This window comes from Protopterus annectens, chromosome 1.part1 (genome assembly GCF_019279795.1).
Source record: "Protopterus annectens isolate FY-2018-M chromosome 1.part1, PAN1.0, whole genome shotgun sequence".
NCBI lineage: Eukaryota > Metazoa > Chordata > Ceratodontiformes > Protopteridae > Protopterus > Protopterus annectens.
Genome location: NC_056726.1, coordinates 418,800,892 through 418,828,427, shown reverse-complemented (window position 1 = coordinate 418,828,427; position 27,536 = coordinate 418,800,892). Strand labels below are relative to the sequence as shown.

The 27,536-nt window shown below is 42.8% G+C and overlaps 1 protein-coding gene across 1 annotated transcript in view; it reads right to left on the bottom strand.

Moving 5' to 3' along the window:
* Window positions 1-27,536, bottom strand: part of ARFGEF3 (ARFGEF family member 3) — a 2,280,599-nt gene that overhangs the window by 1,556,754 nt on the left and 696,309 nt on the right. Inside the window, exon 6 of the mRNA XM_044087095.1 lies at window positions 5,486-5,608. Within this exon, the coding sequence (XP_043943030.1) occupies window positions 5,486-5,608 (123 nt within the window). The remainder of the gene's footprint in view (window positions 1-5,485; window positions 5,609-27,536) is intronic.

Sequence of the window (27,536 nt, the reverse complement as noted above, 5' to 3'; positions counted from 1 at the left end):
ACCCTCTCAGTACAATTTCTGTTGTAATCCATGCAATAAACATCTGGAACTATGGATCACACTTTCCTCCTGTCTCTGCAGACAGCTTGATGGAAATGGGCATCCTAAGACAATGCAGCGATTGTCTCATGGTTACTGAAAAATACATAGTTCTTAGACACAGTATGTGACAGATGTACTTATGCACCGTCAGTGGAGGTAAGGCTCTTACATACATACACTACAATTATCAAACAGGTTGTCAGAAACACATCACATTCTACCCACCACTCACACTACAGACCAAAAACATAGACGTGTATATGCTGAGGCACTAAGAAGTAAACTACCCATACCTCAAGGGGCTCACAGATGCAGCTATAACAATGAGGATCCTCAACAACCTCACAAACATTCTACCAAAGCAATATCCACCAGGAGACACATTGCTTCAATTCGCAAGTCCATAAGGCAAACCTCCACGCAAATAAATGCTTTAATCATACGTGATTCCATGGTGAGACACAGATATTCCACTTATCAAGCAAGGAGAGGGTCACTGTCAGCTATCTACCAGGAGCCAGGATCAGTCAAATCATGCATGCTCTCGGGTCACTGAACCATAAGTACCATTACAACTCTAACATTGTACACATGGATGTAACTGACCAGAGACATGCCCTTTGGACTATATGAAGAGAGACATGATGGAGGTCTCAGACTGGGTGCCCCAGGTAGGTATGAGCTTACCACTAAGTAGCATTCTACTTTCTCTGAGGTGGATGCCACAATATGAGCAAAAGGTAATTAACTTCAATCAATAAACAATCAACAGAACGTGCTGCAGGGACAGGTTCATAACCCAGAGCTGCCCTTGCTATGGAACAGACTTCCCATACATGTCAGAGTACCTCACTGGCCCTCTTCAAGAGAAACCTTGATGAGTGGATGGGAAATAGAAAATTCACCCAGGGGATCACTCCAGTGGCTCTACTCAAGAGGCACTGGGAACTAGGGCCAGGTGACACAATGTCAGGGTAATCCTATGGGCTAGGTTTGTAAAGGCTCCAGGGCCATTAGCCTAGTACACACCTATGAACTTTAACAATTAGCTTAGTTTTTGTCATCATTCTAAGGGTGTACAATATTTGTTTGTTTAGAAGGATATGGCTGACAGACCACACTGCTTTGCCAGTGATGGTCTGCACCTGTCCATATAAGCTTTCAAATATTGGCTAAAAGTTTGCCCACCCCCACATGCTGACTTTTTTTTAAGCAATGCCTACCTGATAAACCTTCCAACATAGTGAAACCAGTTCAGGATAATCTAAAGGTATTACTTCTCAGTACCAGGAGTCTAAACAAAAAAAGTTTACACCCTGCAAACTCTCCTACCCTTGAATATCTGTGTAGTTAGAGAGACATAGTTTAAAGTTGCACAGAGCACCCTGGCTGTGCAACTCTGTAATGCCTTCCACATGTATAGATCAGCTACTGCGCAGGAACAAACAAAAGGTGGAGGTGTCTCACTATTCATTAAAACAGTCACTTCGACTGATCAAGCAGTATGATGCAATCAAGATTCTCCATGTCAAACTCACAATAACACACGTCCCATACCACATCAAGGTAAACTACAAGTCCCCCATCTATAAACAAAGGATAACCACACCTCAACGAACTGAAACCACTCTGTTTTAAGGAAATCATTCTATACTGTGCAACCTAAAAGCAAGACGATGGCATCCAGGTACAAAGATATCATTATTCTATTATACTCTGCCCTTATTAGGCCAATATCTCATATGCAATACATCTTCTTTGTTATTACTTATCTGTCTACCTTAGTAATATACCTTTTTTGTTATTACTTATCTGTTTGCCTTGGAGCTTTTCTTCCCAGGCCTCCACTGAAAATGGACATTAATCCAGTTGGACTATCCCGGTCAACAAATGTAAAATAAAATAAATAAATAAATAAAATGCTCCCTTCGATATTGTACATGGCTAGGCATATGCAACAGAGATGCCTCACAAAAGGAAAAAAAAAAAGGTGCACACCACCTTATGGCCTTATCTTTATACACAGGCTCCTACAGATTACTGAGAGGTCATCTATGCCTGACTTATAAGGCATCCTCTGAACCAGTACTGATGGTACTGCACATCCCCAAGTCTAACAGTATTAGAAATACCTGATAACAGGACCAAAAACTTGTTTGCAACATAAACAGAATATGTTCTTCCTGGCAACCTATGTCCTGAATAGACAAAGGTAGCTTTGTAAATGTTACGTAAACCCAACTATAAGTTTTGGGTAATGTATCCTGTGATTTACAAATGGGAAAACATGGCTAGGCTTACAAAAGCTTACAAAGGGCTTCCTAGGGCAATCAGCCTAGTAATCACCTATGAATTTAATCAAAAACAAAACGTATTCTATCTGGCACCAAAAAAAAAAAAGAACTCTGCAGAGCCCTTATTTTCCTCTCTTTCAATATACATTTGGAGTAAAACAAGTAAAGATTAATGCCCTGCTACCCCCATTTCACTCCAACTCCTCTTGGCCAACAATTGGAAAAGGTCTTCCCCCAACTTGAATTGGTCTTCCATTTGCTTCTAAGCTAGTAAGACAAGCCCCGGCATACAGTCTTAGAAATCATCAAGCTTCTTCTTCAAATCCCTCAATCCAGACTACATACTTCTGATCATGGCTTCTCAATTCCTGTCCCCAAACTGCGGAATCCCTCCCAATAGAACTTAAACCTAAAGTTCTGATCACTGCTTAAATGTCATGCAAAACTGAGATAAATGTACTTGCAATCCATCAGGTCATATAACCTAAACCTACCACCAACTCTTCTGCAACTCTCTCTATCCTCTATTCTTACCTAATTTTTCAATACAAACATCCAGTACTGGCTCCTTTATTTAAGCCTCGTATATACTGAATGCTGATGTTTACTGAATCTTTGTATACATTTTAAGCTGTGCTTATCTTGTGCTACTTGCATTTAACTTCATTGTATCTGTGTTATTTTGTAATCATTGTAACAGTTACAGTGTATTATACTCAGCCTGATGCTGAAACTGAGCAGAATGGATCAGTGTCCTACCCTGGTTAACAAATTCCATAAATTTATCGATCTGTTCTTCCGTCTATATAAATATATCTTTACACACATGCACGCGTGCATTGATAATTATTTCTGAAGTTGTGGTTGGAGAAAATTGAAATAGTCACCATGTATCAACCTCCCCTGCCAAAATCTTGCTATAACACTGTCTAGCACACATGACCATCCAGCTATTGAACACACAGATAACTTTAGTTAGGAAGCTGGATGAATACAGTTCAAGTGGAAGTCTCTGCACCAAATGCCCCCCCCCACCCCCCACCCCCCCACACACAAACACAACAGTATTGCTGGTACTCTTCAGGAATCACAGCTTGATGCATTGCTGTTTACAGCACATCAGATGGTGAACTAACCTGCAACTCTGCAGGTCCCAATCATGTTTTAATTTACTTTATTCACTTGTGGGTAAGTGAAGTGATCCATTCCTGACTCTTTTCAGCTAGGATTTAGCCCACAACCAGCTGTCTATGTTAAACTGTCCATATACATGCATTTAACTTATCAGGCAGTTTGCTTTTGGAAAGTGAGAGGAAACTGCTGCATCTGGGCAAATCGTAAGAAGACATCTGGAGAACATGTATACTCCACATAGATACTGACAGAAAGTGAATACTGAACCCTACACCCTTATCTATGAGGCAGAGAACACACAGTGAGCCATTTTTTGTTTTCTCCTCACACATGACTTACCTGGTGGCTCCCCTACCTGCACCCTATCAGCCAATTCATTCCTTCAATAGATGGGCAAGGACCAGACCTATTCATTCCCTGGTCAGAGTTGGAGTCCTACCCTTAATAAATTCCCACCCTAGAGGTGAGAGTCCAGTCAGACTAGGTAGGCTAGCTTAGAGGTAGGCTAACCTGACAATGATGCAGTCCTTCACCAAATGTGACCATTAACCAAGGCAGCTATGCTGCTGCTCCAACTGTTTCTATCTGTGAGGGCACAGGTACATTAAACACAAGTGGGCACCCCTGGCCAGTTTATGTGCAGTGCAGCATCATCCTGTCCTATATGTTTCCAGCTAATCCCCATATTACTGCTGGGGTGTGACAATGAACCAAACTGCCTCCTTTCCTGTCAGGATGGGTGAAGTGAATGACCTCTCACTTCCACTTTTTCACCTGGCTCTTCTGGCTTCCACAATGACTGAGCCCCTTTAGATTAGTTAGGTGATGGCTAACTGTTATACTACCAAGAACTACAACAGTCATATAAATATTAACTCTAAAAAATAAAATCCAGTACAAAGCATGCAGCTGTACAGCCTTTTTCACATCTTTTAGCAGTTTTTTAAACAGCTGGAAGAACTTAGCTTGAAATTTTTATTCAGACCAAGGAATAAAATTCCCAAATCGCACTGCCACTTTATCTTCAATTGCAGTAAGACGTTCTCCCAATGACCACCACAAATATTCACACAATCTTGATCCAAAACACAAATTAAAATGCCCATCTCTTTCTTTATGCAGACATACAGCCAAAAACAACCACGTATATCACAAAGAAACCATCACAACTCCCCATAACAATCCAAATAAAAGACCTTATGGTAACAGCATGTTTCAACTTCCTTTTAGGACTCCTAGTTTGTTGACCTAGTTTTCATCTTTAAACTACATTCAGAATATTATGATGCCTTCTATTATGGGCTGCAGAATGCTCTGCTACAAAGACATGGACTGCCCAACTGTTTACTCCAAAGAAAAGGAAACTGAACTGAAACTACCCTAAATGCAAACACCATCATTCACTACATGTAACATAATCCTTCATTTACCTCTGTTCACCATCATATTCTCACTTATAATGTTCAGCTGGGAGGAGACTATTACTTCAACTCATCACTAACTCATACTTTCAACCTCTAGCTCACTCACACTACCCATCTTCCTATTATTTACCCCTCATCCCATTTATAAAAACATATTTTGTATACAATGTCTACGTGTAAATATGTGGTAATATACATAGAGGTGCAGTAATAAATTTTATACAATCCATTTCACGTGTTACTGAACTGCATTATATTTACTGTTCCAAGTTATTAAACTGCAACTAACTTTACTGAATTGTAAGATTTTGTATACTTCTGTTTTGATGCTTTCTGTACTTCTGGGCCAAGAAAGAAATTGGTCCCTTGAGTTCAGAGCTCTACCCTGGCAAACAAATTAAAAATAAAAAATGAATCATAGAAGAAATGGAAAGGTTACACTATGATAGAACATTAGTCTTCATAACTGAACAGTTTGTGTATCAAGCGGAAAAGAAGGTGTAGAAGCTGCTGTTTTGAAGTACGTTCAAGAAGAATTGTGAATAAATAATGCTTGCAGACAAGTATAACATTCACATGTCTGAATCTCACCCCATTTTCCTGCTTCTGACGCAACTGCAGAGTCAAATCACTTAACATCTGGCTAAGTGTTGCACGCACAGCAGTGTTGATACTGCGCTGTCGACAGCTTGCTACGTATGTCTCGATGCACACCTGGTGGAAAGCAAGAAAAACAGCAGTTAAACAAATAGAATATGGACAACTGCCTAAATGTGTACAAGTGCTTTTAATCTAAGCATGATACTGCATACATTCCACTTCTGTCAGCAGCTTTATGGAACTATTTGAAACCTTTTGACTGTTTCAGCATTTTGCAAAAGGATGAGAGAAATCTGATTTGCATTTGCTAGAATGATGCATGCGTGTTTTATTTAATGAGAATAGATAAACACAAATGCTAATTTTGCTATAAACTTATGCTTTATTGACCTTTTTTGCTCATTTCAAGTCATCAAAATGACTGTAGTGAAATTTAAGTTAATGCCACTTGTTTGATGCTTTTACTCTTTATTATTCAAGTTTATGACAAGGGTAGCAGACTGATCTGTATTGCACCCATTTCAGTCACAGCCTAAAAGAACAGCAGTGAAGAAACAGGCAAACACAAGTACAGAAAGTCACATATATGTAACAGAAAAACTGCAGGAATACATTAGAGAAGCAGCAATAACGGGAAAACTGAAAACATTTAATCAAAACAGTAATGACTGTGTAAATTAAAAAGCATTGCAGCAATACAATATAGACATACTTACAAAATGCAATGAGTCCATCTGATAAGAAGGAGAAGTTGTACAGAAGTAATACAGTGCGGTAAGTGAAAGTGGGGGAGGCAGCTCTGTTAACCTGCTGGGGAATTGTTGAATCAAGAACAGAAAGCTCACTTATATAGAACTCAAGCAGTTTGTCTAAGCATGAAAAACGTTTTATTATATACTGCAGATTTCACTAAGCAGGGAGTCTCAGAGAGTGAGTGCTAAAATGGAAAAGGCATGAGTAGCTGGTCTGACAAACTACTGCACTGTTAAGACTGGAAGCGAAACAGATGAGAGGTAGTTTCTACAAAAAAATCAATGTGCTAACGGGGAGCAGAACTCCTAGATACAATTGTGTGTGCATTAAACAAAGTAGAAGGACAGCTGCACACACTAGAATGTGTAGCCAGATTCTTCTTTGAAGGGCAATGCTTTGGTGTTCAGTCCTTGGTGAGAGAAGTGGAAGACTTTGTGTAGGAAAGGGTTTGAATATGTTTTTTTTTCTTGTGATATCAGTCAGCAGGGGACGGCTATATTCAAGTTATGGTATTAATATATTTTTGCCTCTAACATTCTTGCTTTCAGAGGTTAGGTAGTGGGAGATTTTGTGGTAGACACACATGGTTGAGTTAATATTGATTTTAAGTTTACTTATATGAAGTGAAACTTAGGACTAAGTAGAGCAAGACCATAAGATATTTAAAGGAAAGGAAGTGGAAGTGCTTTATGGCTAGTTGTTGCATAACAAGGGGATGTGTGTGTGTCAAATTTTTTTTTTAATTCATAGGGAATCCAAAACACATTTTTTGTATTCAGTGTTAGTTGTCTGTCCAACAGCACAGATGTAGACTGTTTGGATTTTCAGAAGTACTGACAGAGTCGCAGCCTTAGTGGATGAGCAAAAATGTCATCAGTGTAAAGTATGGACTTAGTTTCTTTGATATTAGTAGGAAGGGAATAAATGAAAACATTAATAATGATGGGGCCAAGGATGGAACCTTGTGGGACTGTTGAAATGTGTTGCTAGCATTTAACTGAAAAGATTCTTTGAAGTAACTAGCAAACCAGTTGAGGTTAGAGAAGACAGCTGGTGTGAGTGAGGCTGTTAATTTTCAGTGTTTTAAGAGTCAAGGACCTCGGTGAAGTCCTGTATAGTGGCCTTTATTTTTGTTGGTGACAGCTGTATGTGTAGAAGACACCACAAGTACTTACGTCTTTTATAAAGCTATTTTGGTGTGATGATGTATTGCACTGGCACAGCAAATTCACAAAAATGAAAAAAAATATATATTACTGATAATGTCATTATATTTTATTTATTTACCTATCTATCTTCCATTTGTTGACCATGTTAGTCCCACTAGGCTAGAAGCCTCTTTTCAGGGGAGACCCAAGGTGGTATTTATACTATTAGGGGAAATTTGGTCTGGGTATTTGGGAATTTCCCCTACTTGTTACAGCACTCCCTGCATGCAGCTAAAGAGTGGGAGTGTCTGTTCCATTCCTAGCATGAAGGTGGCTGGGAGAATGGCAAGGAAAGATGGTGACAGAAGGAAGTGGAGCTAAGGTGAATGCCGGCAATACAGTTTGATGCTTTCTACTACGAGCTAAGAAAATGTTCTGGTTTTAGGAAAGGAGATTGGATGAAAGATTCCGAAGAAATCTTCCAAATGGAGTTATATGAAGGGTCGAAGAGCGAGCGAGAAATTATAATTACAACCCTCCAGTCTGGAGAGCTGCAAGACTGTATACGGGAGAATTTGTTGCAACAGAGTGAACTGGAAACAGGAAAGGAAGCTTCGTGGGGTGAAATAGTGGAGAAATTGAGCAGGAGAGTAGAAAGGTAGAAGAAACTGCAGAAATAGTAGGGACACAAAAGGAAGCAGAAAAGGAGAAGAAGAAGATAGAAGTATTAGAAACGTATGTTGTAAGAATTCAGTATAATGAAGAAATGGAATTGGACAGGTATGAAATTTGGGACAAAATAGTTGTGTCTTTAGGCATAAAGCCACAGGAGGAAGGAGCATTTATTTTAATAAACAAAGGGACATACTGTGACATTTTCTTTGAGAATGGTGAGATTTTAGAAGTTCTTCTGAAGTATGGAGAGAAAAAGAGACAATTATTCATGGAACAATTATGTAGTTAAGACATTTTTTCGAGAAACAGAAAAAAAATCAACATACAGTTTCAAACAAATTGAAAGACAGACTGTTAAGAACGTTTGCATTGTGGAGGGGAGCCAAACATTCAACAACATTAACACAACACTGATGAACCAGAGGTAAGCAGAATGTAAGAAAATACCACTATTGTGGGTGGGTCTTGATGCAGAGAAACCATTTGACGAAGTACGCTGGGACTTTATGAGCAGGGCAATGGACGCGTTTGCATTCCCTGATAAAATTATATGGTGATTAGGAGGATATATGAGTGATTGGAGGAGAAAATTAAAGTGGATGGGTTCTTCTCTGATAATTTCTGCTTGAGCAGAGGAACCTTTGTTACTTGCATTATATTTACAACCACTGGCAAATATAAAATAAGGGACTCAGAAATTCAAGGATATAACTGGTATTGTAGCCAAGAAAAGCTGTCTATTTCTAGACTACATAATTTTATAAGCGATAAAACCAGAAAAGGACATTATAGTTTTGTGGAACATTTTGAGACCGTTTCAAATCTTTTAGGGATACAAAATTAATGAAGCTAAAACAAAAACAATAGTAGTAAATTATCTATCCACATACAGACCGTTTCCACAATATCCATATTAATGGGACATGATAAAAAAAGAAGTTATGTATTTACCATAATGTTCCATGTGAGTTGTTCATCTTGCCTTCATTCTTACACATGGGTTCAGAGCTGATCCATCGGCTCGGAGTCGGCCGCTTTACTAGCTGAAGATCTCAGAGTAGCGCGAGGCCAAGTCCCTATCCCATGATGTTCTCTGTCCTACCTCAGATCTAGTTTGCTGAACCCAGCATGAACAGATGTAACTCAATAAATACTCCAGCCGGAGTAAGACGTCCCAGAACAAGACCACCAGACCCCAAGTCTACTTGCTCTTCGAGAACCTGAAGGGGGAAGGTGGGTGGGAATGTAAGAATGAAGGCAAGATGAACAACTCGCATGGAACGTTATGGTAAGTACATAACTTTTTTTATGTGAAGTTGCTCAACCTCGCCATTCATTCTTACACATGGGTAGCATCCCAAGCACCCTAATCCTGGGTGGCTCAAGGGAGTATATTCCTGAGGACAATGGAAACAAAGGAAGCCCTGTCCCTGGAGGCCCTGTCCACTTTGTAATGAGTGATAAAGGTATGCGGCTTAGACCAAGTGGCAGCTGCACATATAGTGTCCAAAGGCAATCGAGCCGCATAAGCAGAAGAAGTGGAAACAGCCCTAGTGGAGTGCGCCTTCACACCATGCTCTAATGTTTGGTTCGCTGAAGAGTATATAAATTTAATGCAGTCAGTTAATTTAGAAAGGGTATCTTTAGAGACTAGTAATCCTTTCTTAGTGTCAGCATGAGATACAGAGAGTTGGTCAGACCTTCTGTATTCCTTTGTCCTGTCCAAATAGAATCTCACTTGTCTGTGGACATCAAGTTTATGCAACATGTACTCCAACTTATTAGAATGATTACTGAAAAAGGTTGGAAGTTCGATAGTTTGATTCAGGTTAGTCTTTGAACACACCTTTGGCAGGAATGAAGGATTAGTCCTCAGTGATACTCTGAATGGATGGTACACCAAATATGGGGGTTTGATAGAAAGGGCTTGAAGCTCAGACACCCTACATGTTGAAGTAATGGCCACCAAAGAATAGTTTTCCAAGAAAGAAACTTCAACTGGCAGGATGATGCAGGCTCAAAGGGGGGGGGATAATATGTGACAACACAAAATTTAGACTCCATGGAGTAAAGGGTTGTCTAACAGTCAGCCTAAGATGAATGGTACCCTTGAGGAAGGCCCTACATAATCTGTGAGACATCAAATTAGAACCTTCAGCTCCGAGGTGAAAATTTGAAATTGCAGCCAATTGAACTCTAACAGTGGCAGCTGCAGCACCTTCATGAAAAAGATTTGATAGGAATTCCAGGATACTAGCAAATGGAGCAACATAAGGATCAATGTTATTTTGGGAGGCCCAAAAAGCAAACTGCTTCCATTTACTAGCATACAACTTTCTGATGGAAGCCTTATGCGAAGAAACAAGAATGTGCTGTACCTCAGAAAAAAATTGTGTGAAATGGCTAGGTTGGGAATCAGAGCAGCCAAGCTGGCAGTCTGAGGGAACAAAGGGAGGGATGGAGGGCCCCTGACGAATGTGTCAGCAGGTCTGGAACTAGGTCCAGAATCCAAGGTTCCTCCAGCTGATAGAGTCAGAGGAAGGGGAACCAAATCTGGCGAGGCCAAAAAGGGGCTATTAAGATTACAGTCCTTCCCAAGCTTTTGGCTTTCTGCAAGAATTTCAGAATCAGAGGTATAGGTGGGAAGGCATACAGGAGTTCCGGGGGCCAATCGTGTACGAGCGAGTCTCTTGGGCTGTCCCACGGAGGGGGATTCAGGGCAAAGTAGCTTCTGCATTTGGCATTCAGAGGATGCAAACAGGTCACAGCAAGGCTGTCCCCATCTACGGAAAACCATCTCTGAAACTTCGTCTTTGAGAGACGACTCGTGCGGTAACAGAATAGCTCTGCTCAGTTTGTCAGCTATAAAGTACAGTTTTGTACCTACCATAAATGTAGATGTCCGAACAGGATAGCATCTGCAGTCATAACAAATGGGTTGTCCTGTCGTCAGGCAGCCCTTCGGTCGGCCGGATTCCAAAGTCTGGGTCCGGCTTCGGCTGATGTCGCATTTCACCCGACGTAATCTCTGCTGGTCTTCGGGTATAAAAGCATCAGCCGACGCCATTTTCCTCAGTGTTTCTTGCCCCAGATGCCAGTTGCCCTCTAGGAAAGCTAAATTTTGGATAAATGCCAATGTTTCCAAAATAGTAGAAGGCAAACACAAAAATAAGCATGTATGTACATATATACAAACAAATACACCATAAGAGACTCCCCCCCAGCTAGCTATTAGGAGAGTAAATACCCTAGGAGTACCACAGAGGGGAAGGAGGGTGGGTAATCCTGACTGCAGATGCTATCCTGTTCGGACATCTACATTTATGGTAGGTGCAAAACTGTACTATGTCCTTCAAGGATGCATCTGCAGTCATAACAAATGGGTAGAATACCATAGCCAAACTAGGGAGGAGGAAGAAGAATTATGGTGTAGTTAGGATCCCTTGCAATACAGCAGTGGCAAACCCTGCTCGGGATCTAGAGTATAGAGGTAAATTATAATGCTTGGCAAATGTATGCACGGAGGTCCAAGTAGCCGCCTCAATAATGTCCTTGGTTGCCACTCCTCGTAAGAAAGCTGTGGTAGTGGCTGTAGCCCTTGTAGAATGAGGTCTTATGTTCTGTGGAACTGGTTTTCCATGGTAGGAGTAACAGAATCTTATGCAATTTCCTATCCATTTGGAGATTGTCTGTTTGGAAATTGCTTTTCCTTCCCTTCCTGTTGCATAGGCTACTAAAACCTGGTCAGTTTTTCTGTTACTTTTGGTTCTGTCCAGGTAGTAGCGTAACTGTCTATGTACATCCAAGGTATGCAGCAGCCTTTCCCCCCTGTTCTGTGGATTGGGAAAGAAGGTAGGTAGGTGGATTGCCTGATTTAAAGACACTCTGGATACCACCTTGGGCATAAAAGTAGGATTAGTTCTCATGGACACTCTATCTTGATGGAAGATTAGGAAGGATTGTACTGCCATTAAGGCCTGTAGTTCCGAAACCCTCCTTGCTGAAGTAATTGCCAGTAGGAAAGCAGTTTTCCATGATAGGTGTTGAAGATCTGCTGTTGCTGCTGGTTCAAATGGAGGGAGTGTCAATTTTTCTAGCACAAAGTTCAAGTCCCATGCTGGTAATGGTGGTTTCCTAGGAGGTTTTACATTCTTGATCCCTCTGAGGAATTGCCTGAGTAGAGGATGCGAAAAGACAGGTGGATCGAGGCTGTATTCTGCGGAAATAGCTGATGCATGTATCTTGATGGAGGAATAGGACAGGCCCGTATGTAGAAGCTCTGCCAAGTACTCCAGGATGTTAGCAATATCTATGTTCGAGACATCTTTTCCTCTTTCAGTACTCCAAATGACAAACCTTTTCCATTTTCCTGCATAGTTCCTTCTTGTTGAAGGTCTGCGGGCTTCAAGGATAATGTCTTTAACCCTTTGGGATAAGTCTGGGTTAGTAGCTGTTATGTGATGTTCCAGGCAGTCAGTTGCAAGGTTTTTAGGTTTGGGTGCATAATGTTGTAGTTGTTCTGAGTTAACATCAAAGGCATCAGGGGTATTGGCCACATTCTCCCCTGAGACATGCTCCTCAGCAAAGGATACCAGTGTTGTCTTGGCCAATTCGGAGCTATCAGAATTATCCTTGGATGTTCCTCTTTGATTTTCAGTAGTACCTTGTGCATCAAAGGCAGAGGTGGGAATGCATATGCTGTCAGGCCTTTCCAACTGAAGGATAGAGAGTCCACCTTCCATGCTAGTGGGTGGCATGTCCTTGTGCAGAATTTTTTGAGCTGGTGATTGAGTGGGGATGCGAATAGGTCTATTTGTGGCATTCCCCATTTCTTTGTGATGGTCTTGAAGATGTCCGGGTGTAGCATCCATTCGTGAGCATCCGAGGTGGTTCTGCTTAACATGTCTGCTAGGGTGTTTTCTTTTCCCGGCACAAATATTGCCTGTAACTGGATGTTGTAGCTCAGAGCCATATTCCAAAGGTCCAGAGTCATTCTGCATAGGTGGTATGAATGAGTGCCTCCCTGTTTGTTGATGTACCACATGACTGTGGTGTTGTCTGTCCTTATCATTAAATGGCCTTCTTTGAGGAATGGTTTGAATTTCTGGATTGCTAGTTTTACTGCCAGCAATTCTTTTTGGTTTATGTGCAGGTGCAGCTGGTCTGGAGTCCACAATCCTTGTATGCACTTGTCCAACATGTGTGCCCCCCAGCCTAGGTCTGAGGCGTCCGTTGTGATGGTTTAGTTTGCTTGAAAGTTGTGGAAGGGCAAGCCTGGGTTTGACTGGCATGCTTGAGCCCACCATAGGAACTCTTGTTTCAGGCATGGGATTTGTGGGATCTTGGTTTCTAAGCTGTGCCTGTGTTGAGACCATAAATTCTTTAGGTACCACTGTAGTTTTCTCATATGCAGTCTGGCATGGGGGACCAGGATTATGCATGATGCCATGAAGCCCAAGGCCTGCAGTACTTTTCTTGCTGTTAGTTTGTGCTGCTTTGTTAATGCCAAGAAGTAAAGAGGGAGTTGTGCTTGTTTTTCTGCAGTTAGGAATGCCATTTGTTTTACTGTGTCCAATTCCGCACCCAAGAATGTTCTTGTCTGGGATGGTATCAGTCTTGACTTTTTTAAATTGACTGTGTATCCCAGGGCTTGTAGTAAGCAAATGACTCTTTGTAAATCTGTTGTCAGCTTGCTTTTGTTGTCCGCTTGTAACAGGCAGTCGTCCAGGTATGGATAAATTTGGATTCCCTGTAGCCTGCAATGAGCGATTACTGATGCCAGGCATTTTGTGAATACTCTGGGCGCAGTAGATAAGCCAACGGGCAATGCTGAGAATTGATAATGCTCTGATCCTGCAAGAAATCTGACGTATCTTCTGCAATTTGGTTGTATGGGGACGTGCAGGTATGCCTCCTTGAGATCTAGAGTTACCAGCCAACACTCCTTGCCCAGCATGGGAAGAAGTTGCTGTAGGGTTAGCATTTTGAATTTTGGTACAATGATGTATGTGTTTAAGACGGACAGGTCGAGAATAGGTCTCCAACTTTTCTCTTTTCTTGGTACTAGGAAGAGTCTGGAGTAGAATCCTTTGCCCTGTTGTGTTATTGGTACTCTTTCCACAGCTCTCATCTTTGTTAATTGAGCTATCTGCTTTAGAGCTTCTGTTTTTTGATTTGGAGGTAGGTCTGGCATTCCTCTTTTTACTGGTAAGGTGTGGAAGTTGAACCTGTAGCCTTGGTCTATGGTTTGCAAAATCCACTTGTCTTTTGTGATATAGTGCCAATTTTTCGAAAATAAGGCTAACTTTCCGCCTAAAGGTGCTGCTATTTGCTCCCTGGTAGGCGGTGTCAGAGTCAAGTCACTGTGATTGTCCTGTTGCAGTGGCAGTGGTTGTGTCTGTGCCTCTCTGGTTATTGCCTTGCCACTGGCGTCCTCTATAGGCACCTCCTCTGGATTGATTTCTGCCTCTACAGCGTCTATTCCTGCCTCTTTGAGATTTTGAGGAGTCTGGAAAGGACCAATTTTTGGTAGGCCAGTTCCTGCTAAACCTTGGGGGCTGAACCTGTAAGAAATCCTTAACTGTTTGTACAGATTTTGCCTTCTCTTCCATTTTCTTCATTACTTGCTGAGCAGGTGTACCAAATAGACTGGCCTTATCCATAGGAGCATCTAACAGCTTTGCTTTAACATGATCCGGCAAAACCTGTTCCTTCAACCATGCATGCCTTCTTATCACTGTGCCAGTCATGGCTGATCTAAATGAAGCCTCCAGTGCATCATAGCCACATTTTAAAGAATGGTTACTAACCTGCTGAATGTTATTCACCATTTCTAAAACATATTTCTTATCTAAGGAGTCATCAGAGGACAGCTTCTTAGTTAACTGATCAAGCATAAACTCTTGGTATTGGATCATGTGAAACTGACAGTTTAAAGCTCTAGCTGAGAGAGTAGCAGAGGTGTAAACTTTTTTCCCCCATCTCTCTAAGGACCTGGATTCCCTTTCAGAAGGGAGAGGGTTTTTTGCTGAGGTCGAAGTTACTGCCTTAGGCCCATGGGATATAGTCTCAGGATCTGCAAGTGGGGCCTTGTATAGGTGGTGATGAGTGTCTGGCACCCTGGAAAATCTATCTGGTTTGGCAGGGGCTGGAGGTAAAGTATCAGGAGCAGTGCAAACATCATTAAATGCATCATCCACAACAGGCAGAACTGGAGGTATAGCTAAGGGTCTATGTTGTGGTAAGTGCAGAAAGGTCCTAAGCCTTTTTCTTGAATCTGAGAAATCTTGTCCCTGCCATTGGAATTGTTCTCTCATGGCATGTAAGGTTTCCCCAAAGGAAAATTCCTCTGGTGGAGAGGCAGATGGAATGGATTCTTCAGCATCGGAATCTTCATAAGTAGAAAAAGGAGCCTCTGGCTGATCTGTAATTTCTGAGTCATCCGAAGAATCATCAGAGGACACTGGCTCAGGGGGCTCTGCTCTAGGTCTCTTTTCTGGAGGCTGAGAGGCCCTGTCTGGGTGAGATTGGGATCCCCTAATTAAGGAGATTAAATCCTCTGCCAGAGTAAGCATTTGTGAACTTGAAGTGGGCCTATGTGAGGGGGTCTTAACAGGCACTGATTTAACAGTTTTGGCTGCTTTAGCCCTGGCAAAGGCCTTTATAGACATGGCTGCAGGAGGCCTAGCAGCACCACGTGCTGGGGTAGAGACATCCAAAGGGATGGTGTCTGATAATTCACTAGGAACCACAGTAGTAGGCAAAACTTCAGAGGCCGATTCAACTAAGGTAGCAGGAGCCTCAGTAGTAGTTATGGATTCGGCTGAAGATTGACCCGTTTTCTCGGTTTCGCCGAAACCGAGACACTCATGCTTGCCTAACCGTGGTTTCGGCCGAAACCGCGGACCGCGAGTGTCGGTCTTTTCTTTCGTTTTTAACAATTTGGGTAGTCGGAGGATCCGGCGGCATAATGTACGCAAAATCTGAGCCAAAAACTGTTCAGCAAACTCCGACCGGCCTAAGCGTTAAATCGGTTGAAGGAAGCACAGGCTAAACAGGCTGCTACGTCGTGGTCTGGGCCTAAACAAGGTAGGCAGTAAGAGTGGAAATCTTTATGAGGTATTTGTTTCCCACAAGTTAAACAGTTATTTACTTTTTCTGACATCGGCTGAGGCAAGAAAGAGTCCCCAACGGGTACTTAGCTTTTAGAAGTCTTCGAAGTAGTATTCGGTAGTAGTAATCTCTGGATCTGACCGACCGGCACTTGCGAACAGCTTCTGCTTCGGGCGCCACGCGGCAAGAAAGACTGAGGAAAATGGCATCGGCTGATGCTTTTATACCCGAAGACCAGCAGAGATGACGTCGGGTGAAATGCGACATCAGCCGAAGCCGGACCCAGACTTTGGAATCCGGCCGACCGAAGGGCTGCCTGACGACAGGACAACCCATTTGTTATGACTGCAGATGCATCCTTGAAGGACATCGATGGATTTCCCCGGGACATGCGTTGCTATCAGAAAACACCCGGTGGATACTGCCCACTGCCAAATTCTCAAGGTTTCGCGACACAGGTGGTAAGACTTGGTTCCCCCTTGCTTGTTGATGTACCAGACCACTGACATGTCCGTTTGTATTGCAATCGTCCCTAAAGGCAGAGAGTCATGGAAGTGCTGCAACGCCAAAAGCACCACTCTCAGCTCCAGAACATTGATATGCAACTGTGACTCTGTCTCCAACCAGGTGCCTTGAGTTGTTCTTCCCTGAAAAAGCCCTCCCCCCCCCCCCCCCCATCAGAGAAGCATCCATGGTCACCGTGGCAGATGGCGGGGGAGAAACAAATGGTCGACCCACTGTAACTTGTTGGCTGGTCAACCACCAGCGAAGATCCTTCTTGCAAGAGTTCGTAATCATGATTAAGAATGACATGGGAAGTTGTTGGTAAGACCACTGGGTGAAGAGTAACCATTGAAGAATCCTCATGTTCATACGTCCCAGAAGAACTGCTATGAGCATACTGCTATGGTACCTAGTAGCTTCAGTACTTGATGGGCCAGTACTTTTCTTCTCTGCAAAATGTCCGAGACCTAGTTTCGGAGAGTGGTTATTCTGTCCAGGAGCAATTTTACTGTGGCGGTGGTGGTGTCTAGTTCTGCTCCGATAAAGGAGATACACTGCAATGGCGACAACACAGACTTTTCGAAATTGATAGTGATGCCTAACTGAGAGCAGAGATTGAGTGTGTGATCCCTGGACAGAATTAGTTGATGCCTGGAGGCGGCGGTAAGGAGCGAGTCATCCAGATACGGAAACGCTCAGGATCCTAGATGTCTCAAGTGAGCCATAACCACTGCCATACATTTGGTAAACACTCTGCGGCTGTTGTGAGTGCAAAGGGCAGTGCTCGGAATTGGCAGTGACTGGCTCTCAGCCGGAAACGCAGATGATCTCTGGGTGGCCTGGCCATTTTGATATGGTAGTATGCATCCTTGAGATCTATAGAGCGCATCCAATTGCCCACTTCGAGGAATGAGAGAATAGACTGAAGCGTGACCATCTGGAACTTCTCCTTCTTTACAAATGGGTTGAGTCTGCGGAGATCCAAGATGGGCCTCCAGTTCCCTGCTTTCTTTGGAACTAAAAAGAATCTGGATCCTATCTGGTCTGCTGGGACTGGCTGGATGACTTTTTTCCTGCAGCCTCTGGATTTCTATGGCTGCTTGATCCCTGAGACTGGGTGGAACATTTGGGATTTTTTTCCCATCAGGTGGGGTTTCTAAGAATGGAATGATGTAACTTCTGGTAACGATGCTTTGTACCCAAGAATCTGTTGTAATTCCTAGCCAGGCATCCAGATACAAAGCCACGTGTTCCCCGACTGCCTCCAGAGTAGGACAGTCGGGCCTCCTTTCAGGAGTGCTGATAGGGCTTACCAAGGAACTGATCCCTGTCGCCCTGGTTCTGCAGACCCTCCCTCTGCTGCCGGGGCGGCGTCTTCCATTATTACCTCCTCCTCTGCCCCTGGAGGGGGATTCACTACATGCGTTCTGGAAAGCTCCTTGGGACTTTCAGAACCTCATTTTTCCACCTTTCTACCCTTTGGGGTATGGTCTGGTAGGGGTGGAAAAATGGACTCCTATGGCAGATAGTCTTTCCCTCTTGCTCACACCTAGAGAGTGTCTCCTTGACTTTGGGCCCAAAAAGAGAAGCGCCATCAAATGGGGTGCTGACATAGTAAGAATTGAAGGCTTCTGCAAAGGAACATAAGCGCATCCAGGACCATCTCCGAAGAGCTATTGCTGAACCCGCTGCCCGACTCGAACCATTGGCTGCATAGGAAATGAGCTGCTTGGATGAGTTCACTATGGAATTAAGGGTATTAAGCTGGCTTGTCACCTTCTCAGAGACTGCCCCATCTGTACTACCCTGCAGAGTATCTCCTAGCTCTTTTAGGAGATCTCTTTGAAGATGGGTAAAATGGGTCAAGTAGTTAAGCGATCGCATAGCAAAGGTTGCAGAACTAAAGATGCATTTCCCCTACCTGTCCAAAGTCCTGGAATCCCTATTAGGATGATGGACAGTAGAAGAGGTTTCAGACATCTCTTTCTTGGTGGCCGCCTCCACCGCCATGGCATCAACCAGAACTCCCTTAGTGAGGAACATCTTCTCTTGAGGGAGGTGATAAACTTGCTAGGCCTCCGAGGAACTGGTTCCATAGTATCAGGAGATTCCCATGCCCTTTGAGCAACCAACTCCATTAGCTCAAAGGCGCAGTCACCCAGGAGGTGGAAGGTTGAGACCAAAAGGCCTTCAGGAGCGCCGACTCATCCTCAGTAGGGCGAATGGACTGCCAGTCACCCCTCTGCTTAAGGACTTCCAGGATATCAGCAAAGGAGATATCCTCCGAGGGGACCCTTCCGATTCCTCTAAGTCGGTGTCTGATGTCAAAGACTCCTGCGGGGCGTCTAAATGCCTCTTCTTACAAAGTCTCTTCCTGAGAACCTCATCAGTGGGAGCTTCTGGTGAGGTCTCAGTACGGCAAGGGTCACCCAATGGGGTTAGCTGAGGCTCCGGGTCTCGACACTTCACAGGGACCTGGGATGTAGAGGCAGAAAGCGGCACTTTAGGGGAGGAGGAGGAGGAAGGACCTGACGAAGTGTGCATCTTGGATGACACAACCCTCCTCATAGCATCGAAGGCACCGCTGCTCCGACCCGAGGAAGCTGACTGTTCCGAAGAAGACAGCAACTTCTCCAGTGCCGAGGCAGTGGGCTCTGAACTAGAGGATGGAGCAGAGCTCATCCATGCCAAAGCCCCGAGAGGAAGGGTCAGAACTGACGCATCGGTTTGACTCTCCCCTCCCGGAACAGACCAGAGTGTGTCGGTTCCCAAACTCTTCCAATGGAACCGAAGAAGTCAGGGTTGATGGAGCCGATGGCATTGGAACAGGCCTCGGCTCTAAAGGCTCCACAACCATCAGATCCTCCTCCCCCGGCTCCGAAGGCCCTGCTCGGTTCGGAGTAGTCGTCACAGCAGGTGGTATGGTCTTAGGCTCCGAAACTGGTTGGGTTGAGGCTGATAACTTAGCAAGTGCCAGGTTCTCGAGAAGTTTCTGCACCATCTGGTCGACATCTACATCAGAGAGGGTCCTCGAAGAACGAATCGAAGGAACCGAAGACGCCACCGATTGGAGGATAGGTGACCTCAAACTTTTGGAGACCGACTCCAAGACCAGTGACCAGCTCCATAAAACTGGCTCGGTGCACGGCTCTGAAGACTGCGAAGCCAGCGACGGCACCTTCACGGTAAGGCTTGGAGCCGATAACTTGGGCTCTGAGGAAGCCTTAGAAGACTTCGGCTCCTTGAATGACTTGGAGGTATGGTTCGCCTTGTCCAAGGACTCCTAGAAATCTGCCTTCAATAAGCCTCTATCTACCATCTTCCTTCAACTCTCCAGTAAAACTCTGCTACTGAAGGAGTGGCAGATACAGCTATCCTCCTGGAAGTGAACAGGCCCCAAGCAATAAATGCAATTCACATGTGCGTCTGTGATGGACATCTTCTGCCCGCATTTTGGGCACTTTTTAAACCCTGATTTTTGTTTCTCCTTGTGGTCAGACATACTAGGAGCAACACACAGTAAAACAGCAATGAAAAACCAAACACACACAACACTGCAAACTGTGATAGTGTAACAATACTAAGTGTCAGACCACTGAAACAACTGTCAAGCTAATCACAACACTACAAACTAACTCTAACATAGAAATCTATCTATATATCGATATATATATATATATATATATATATATATATATAAAATATATAAATTCTACTACCTAAGCACACTATCAGCTTAGTAATAATAAGCTAGAACACACTATAAATACTTTTAGGGATTAATAAAGAAAATACGGCCAAAGGCCTAAGAGCAACCATCCTGAAAGGATGAAACTCCTCAAACTTGAAAACAAAAAAGCAAGCAAAGTTTAACTAGCCTATTAAGCAATACAACTGTAAATTTCAGAAATATTATGCAGCTAAATGCAGAAAAAATTAGTAAAAGATGAAAATATAAAGCACAAACTGGCCCAAACTCTCTGACGACCACCGATCTGTTACAGCAGCAAACTAATTCTGAGGTAGGACAGAGAGCATCATGGGATTGGGACCTGGCCTCGAGCTATTCTGTGATCTTCAGCTAGTAAAGCGTCCAACTCAGAGCCGATGGATCAGCTCCGAACCCATGTGTAAGAATGAACGGCGAGATTGAACAAATTCACATTGAAATATTTAGGAGTATGGATTAAAAATGATTCTGGAGTGGCAACTAAGGATATGTGGGAAGAAACTAAACAAAAGATAATACAAAAACTGAGAAATTAGAAGCTCTGTTATGCAGATATGGATAATAAGCAGTTAAAATGTTTTTAGTCCATTTAATCTTAAACACAAGTCAGGCATGTAATTTTATCAATGCTCCATTTTTTTTCAGCTAATGCAGGTGCATCAGCAAGCAGGAACTTCAAACAGAACATGGACAGAGGTAGCAACTTCTTCAAATGTACTATGGAACACAGGTTTTCAGAAGAGAAAATGGAAGGGATGGAAGAATTATCAAAGCAGACATTAGGTACTGTTGACAATTCTTTTAAAATTGTAAATTTGTCTTTTGTTTTAGACAATGAAGCATGCAAAGTTTAGAGCAATGTGCTATGCCTGTGCATTGGCCCAGTAATCAAGGAGCCTCAATCCTCACCACTAGCACCAGTGAGGAGCGTGCACACTGGGAAGGATAACACGTACACACACAGTAAAGTACAATTTCCCTTAAGAGCACACAGAGATCACAGTCAGTCTGGGGCTGGTTTCTCCCTTCTCTCCAGATCCCCAGTAAGACTCCCCACTGGCACAGCTATAGGGTTCAGATTTCAGCCAAGTAGTCAACCCAAAACCTCCAGTACCCTCTGTCCAACCAGTGCTTCTTGTCCCTGTCCAAGTAGCTGACACACACACACACACACACACACACACACACACACACACACACACACACACACACACACACACACACACACACACAGATTTGGTTTATATACAAACAAGACACTCCTGGGCAAGGCTGGTACAGGTTCTCCAGCTATGCCCTTTCCTGCCAGGCTATGAGGTAGTAATCACTGCCACCAACTATTCTTATCAGCTACTAATAAGGACCTTCCCAAAGAATGACCAATTTCACTGTGTAATATTACTGTTATCCAAATAGTAAGTGTGACCCAGGGCTAAAGCTATTGGAGTGGACTGGACAGCATCACCAAATACATGCAATTTACTGTAAGAGTTTAAATTATCTCTACACAAAACAGCCACAGCTGAAAGGTTTAAAAATATTTAATAATAAATAAAAACACAAGACAAATCTCATCAATTCAACACAGTGCTAATCAATAGTTCAGAAATCACAGGAAAATGCCTTAAAATAATATTGCAGAATAGTCTGACAAATACAGAAAACAGCTAGACTAACCTGGCTATTTCAATTTATCTCTAAGAGAAATCAATGTTCTAAATAACTATCTTACTTACAGAGCAAAGGCAGACTGCTGGTGAGTTGATGTGTTCACGTTCAGACAAAATCCAAAATGTCTTTTTCTCTGAGAAAGTCTTAAATTGATAAGCACCCAGTACTGCTGAGTCATTTCACATTATATAATTTTTTATCACTTCTTTAGTTCCCAGGCTAACAGAAACTCAAAGTTTACATTTCTTAGTAAGCTGCACCTGGCCAGGAAGCCACAGCAATAATGTAAAACCTTAGTATCACTTAAATCAAGACAATAGAGAGAATTTCCTGGCCCAGACATCCTGTCTCAGAGCTTGAGATCAAACTGTCATACAATGCTTGACTTATCCGCTTTCTTCCAGCAGAGTGCACTGTGGTTACATTTTTTAAGCTCAGTACAACATATAGTTTAATCACAACCTATAGTTCTCTTTACATTTGTAAACCAAACCTGTGGTTTATATTAATATTTACAAACGACATTGAATTTTCTACAAAATTCTATTGAGCTACGCTGGCAGCCCTCACACAAGGGTCAGAACTTTGTTCCTGTTAAAAGGGCTAATAAATGTGATATAATCATCTGCCAGAGGGATTTTATTAGAAAATTGAATTTTAAATTTCTGTATAAATCTGAAACTAAAATGATGGTTTGTTTCATAAACTTAGTGCGTATAAACCACTTTTGAAAAAAACAACTAGAAATGTTTCTGATTACCACTGAATTGCAAGTTACAGAATTACTTAAGAAACCTGTTGCTAGGTACTATGTCTGAAAAAGAAATGAGTGTGTGTTTTCTAGTTTGTTAAACAACAATGATATTCTTATAACTGAAGCTGATAAAGGCAATGCACTAGTGGTACTAGATAAAATGTATGACACTAAAATGTATGAAATGCTGTCAAAGGTCCATAGGTTCACAGGTGTTTACTAGGCCAATGACCAGAAGGGTTTTTTAAGCCTAGTCATGCATCCCAACTCTCTAATAAATTCTGATACCCTAGTTGTAAGCATGGGCCTAGGAGATAAACAATTTACAGGCTGCCTGTGTCCATTAGAGACAGGTGCCAAACCAGGGATGAATTTCCTGTTCCCCACCCAATTGTCCAAGTTGCACTTGAATTGGTTTAGTGAGGAATTCTGCTTCACATGGATGGGGCGCCTCTTCCAGAGAAGGGGTCTTCTCTAGGATACATACCTATCTCTCCAGCAGGTCCTATTTATATCACAGGCAAGGTTTAACAAGTAATTCTGGTGCTGTTTGTTTTGTGGATATGCAGGAGGTCTATCAGAGTGGGGTCTGACAATGCCTTGTATGCCAGGCATAAATCTCCCCTCAAAAGCCTGTAGGAGACAGAATACAGGGATAGGGCCTTGAAGTAGTCTGCATAGGACATTTTACTTACTCCCTGTATTCTTTTAGTGAGGAACCTCTGTGGATGTTCCAGTTGTTGGATATGCCTGTTTGGGTACATACCAAAGGAGGCAATGTACTCAATGACAGGTCTGATGAATGATGAATACAGTGGAAGCCATACCTTTGTTTATAAGTTGTGCAACATACAATGATTTCCTTACCACTGTAGACACGTGATGGTCAAAGGCTAGATTACTATACATGTGTGCCCCTAAGTCTCTCAGTATCAGGTCAACTCTAAGGGGTATGTTGCGAATACAATATAGTTTGCCAGGGATGGAAGACTTCCCAAAAGATGCTATTATGCATTTCTTGGCATTTAGTTTTAGCCCATGGCTCTGACGCCAGTTGTTTGTCTGTGTCAGCCCCTCCTGGAGAACATCTGCGTCAGTATGAGATTCAATGACAGCTTATAATTTGCAATCATCTGCAAATTTAGTCAGCCAGAGACCACTGATATTGGCCTTGACTACTGAGAAGTAAATGCCAAAAAGGAGAGGCCCAAGGACTGATCCCTGAAGAACTCCACTTGCAGCTGGCCCCTTTGTAGAGGTGGACTCCCCAATTCTAACTTCCTGGGTCCTGTCTGTGAGCCAGTTGGCTATCCACCAGGTGACATATGGGTTTGTACCTAATCTCTTGAATTTGTCAACAATTCCCTGAGTGGGGTATTGTGTCAAATGCCTTGGCCAGGTCAAGGTAGGCAGTGTGAATGATTCGGCCATCATCCAATGTTTTGGTGACTTTCTTAAAGAAGTCCACCACCCTGAATAAGCAAGATCTGCCTTTAACGAAATCAAACTAGGTTGTGTCCAGTGTCTGAAGGTTTACTATATCTCTACTGATCATCTCCATGATAACTCTTTTCCATGGCTTTACATATAAGACTAGTGAGATTTATGGGTCAGTAGTTTCTACATCTGTAGATGGCCACCTTTGTGCAGAGGAATGACTGTTGCTTTTCTCCATTCATAAGACACAAAGTCTGTTTGGAGGTTACAGTTAAACAGTAATTCCAGACGCCATGATAGGTCATGTTTCATGCTATTTAGTAGGCATCCTGGGATATTGTCTGGGCTCACTGATGCAGTGTTCTTGGTCTCAGACAGAGCATTAAGGACCTGTTCCCTAGTGATAGTAGAGGGTTATATTTGATGATATTTCCTGTGGGAAGGTGAGCGGGAGAGAGGGGTATAGTTGGAGATGGATTTATCAGCCAGGAGGTTTGCTATGTCTTCGGGCTCAGTATCGGTGGCTCAATTTACAATAAGCTCTGCGCACAACTGTGTATTGCATTTGAGGTTGTTGATATAGTTAAAAATTCTTTGTGGTTGTCCTTGGCCTGGGAGGTCAAACTTACCTCAAATTTGGATTTGGCAGACTATTTGTCCTCCGAGTTGTTTGTTTAGTTTGAAGAGAGTGCTTTTGTCCTGCTGGATGCTGCACCTCCTAAATTTTGCCATGATTTTCTTCCTTCTGTTATACAGCCTACTGATTTTCTGATTCCACCAGGGAAGCTTGTTTTTGGGTTAGTTCTGCACTTCTTCCTGGTGGGTACAGCTGCCTTTATGCAGCTATTAACATACCTGTACAGGGTTTCTGTGAAAAATTATACATAGGCAGCAGTGTTTCCATGGTTTATAGGGGCTTGAAATTTTGCCAGGTTCTCACTTAATAGGAGTTTAGCCTTAAAATAGTTCTTGGATATTCCAGATTTAGTTGGGGGTCCAGGTTTTATTGTTACTTCAAAGGAGACCATTTTGTGGTCTGACCTTACCACAAAAGGCATTACACTAGGAGTGTGCAGCACTCCTCCATATTATTGAGAACCAGATCCAGTATGGTTGCATCCCCGGTCGGTGTATTGACTATGTGGTCCAGGGAAGTTTGGGTTTACAAAATCCAGGAATCTCTGTGCCTGTACGTTTGGTGTCATATAGGATTCCCAGTTAATAGTGGGGTAATTAAAGTCACCCATGAATATGGTATTGGGTTGGATGGCTAGTGGTTCTAATAAGTTGAAATAGAAGGTATGGGTTTCTTGGGTCATACAGGGGGACTTATAGCTTGCAATTAAGTGGTACTGGATTTTGTCTTTGGTGATTTGAACATGGAGCAGCTCAAATGCATTATCCTGTTTGACCAGCCTTGAAGTGTATTTATTTGAAGTAATTAGAGACACCTCCACTTTTAGTCCCTGCTTGTGAAGTAGCTGGCCTAAATGTGTGGAAGGCATTATAACCTTGCACTGTTGATGTGTTCTTTGCTCCTTTAAACCATGTCTCAGTGACCACACAGACATCAGCATTCTCTAGGGTAAAGAAAGCTTCTAGGGAGTGGAGTTTTTTGTGTAGACTCCTAGCACTGAACAGTAATAAGTTTAGATTTTCTTGGCTTTGATTTGCTATGTCGGAAGTATTTTCAGTTTGGCATTGCTTAAAAAAAGGCACTATGTTGTAGCTAATATTCAAAAGCCTAGAAGGGAGAGATGCAGACCATCTCTGGCAAAGCAGCGTGGTCTGTTGACCATCTCCTTCCACGCTGACAAATACTGCACCCCTTAGAATGACACCGAAACTAAGCCAATTATTAAAGTCAATCATCTGTTGTTCATATTGTGGCATCATCCTTGGAGAAGGTAAAATAAAATGCTGCTCAATGCTAGACTCGTACCAGCCTGAGACACATTCCTAGAGCTGCAAAATGTCTCTCTTCATATAGTCTAGGGAGGTACATCTCACGTTATTTACTCCCAACATGGACTATGACGGAGTCATATTGGTAATTGTGGTTCAATGACCGGAGTGCATGCATAATGTGGCAGATCCTAGTCCCACATAAGCAACTGACCGGGACTTTCTCCTTTCTCAGCCTTGTGAGAGGGACATCAGTGTGTCTCACGATGGAGTCTCCAATGACTAGAATGTTGGATTGTGTGGTGGCTTGTCTTACAGGCTTAGAGGTACAGGCTTCATGAGATTGTAGCTCTGTGTGTTGATGTGGGTGGTGTTCTGAAAGAGTGCATTTGGGGCTGCTGAGGGTATTTGTTATGTGTACTTCATCTAGGAGGTCTTTGTGGTTTAGGAACATTACATTTAAGTGCCTCAGCATATGTAGGTCAATATGTCTGGTTTGAATTGTGAGTGATTGGTGCAGAGTGTGTGCTATTGACAACCTTAATGACATTAGGAGTACGTTTATGTGAGAGCTTTACCTCCAGTGACATTGTGTAAATACATCTCTCACATACCAAATCAGTTTGTTTGAGAATTAACTGGTTGTCAGTAAACATGAGGCAATTTCTACATTGCCTCAGGATGCCCGTATCCACCAAACCGGTAACAGAGACAGTAGGAAAGTTCATATCCATGGCAACAGACCCTTTAAATGTCACTCAAGGTGTCCGAGTCTTTACAGAGCACTGCCAAACACTTGAAAGGAAACTAATATGTAGACCCTGAAAATTTAAGGATGAAGTATTTAGACAGATATTCTGAAGTTAGAAACAAATCAAGCAGTACTTACTGAAAACAAAGAATTAGCCTCTCAAGTATGATGAAAAGAGGGGAGTCACACAAATGGCTAGAAACAAATCAAGCAGTACTTACTGAAAACAAAGAATTAGCCTGTCAAGAATGATGAAAAGAGGGGAGTCACACAAATGGCTACTGCCTGGCTACTACTAATGGTGATCTCACCACAGCTTCACACTTTTGGGATACAATGTTCCTTGGCTTCTTGTCTCACCAGAAGCAAAACGTTAGCACCATTTCCAAGACAGCAGCAGGCCACAGCCTGATTGGTGATCCACAGTCATGTCCCAGATGCTGCAAGGGTCTGCAGGCTTGTAGCCTTTTCCTGGTAGATGCCTTGAATAGCAACCAGACCAATCAGGAACATTAAGCACAGACACTTACTCTCCAACCAGAAACAGTCAGGAACCAACGCACTCTGCTCCTTCTCTCACCAGGACCAGAATATAAGCACAG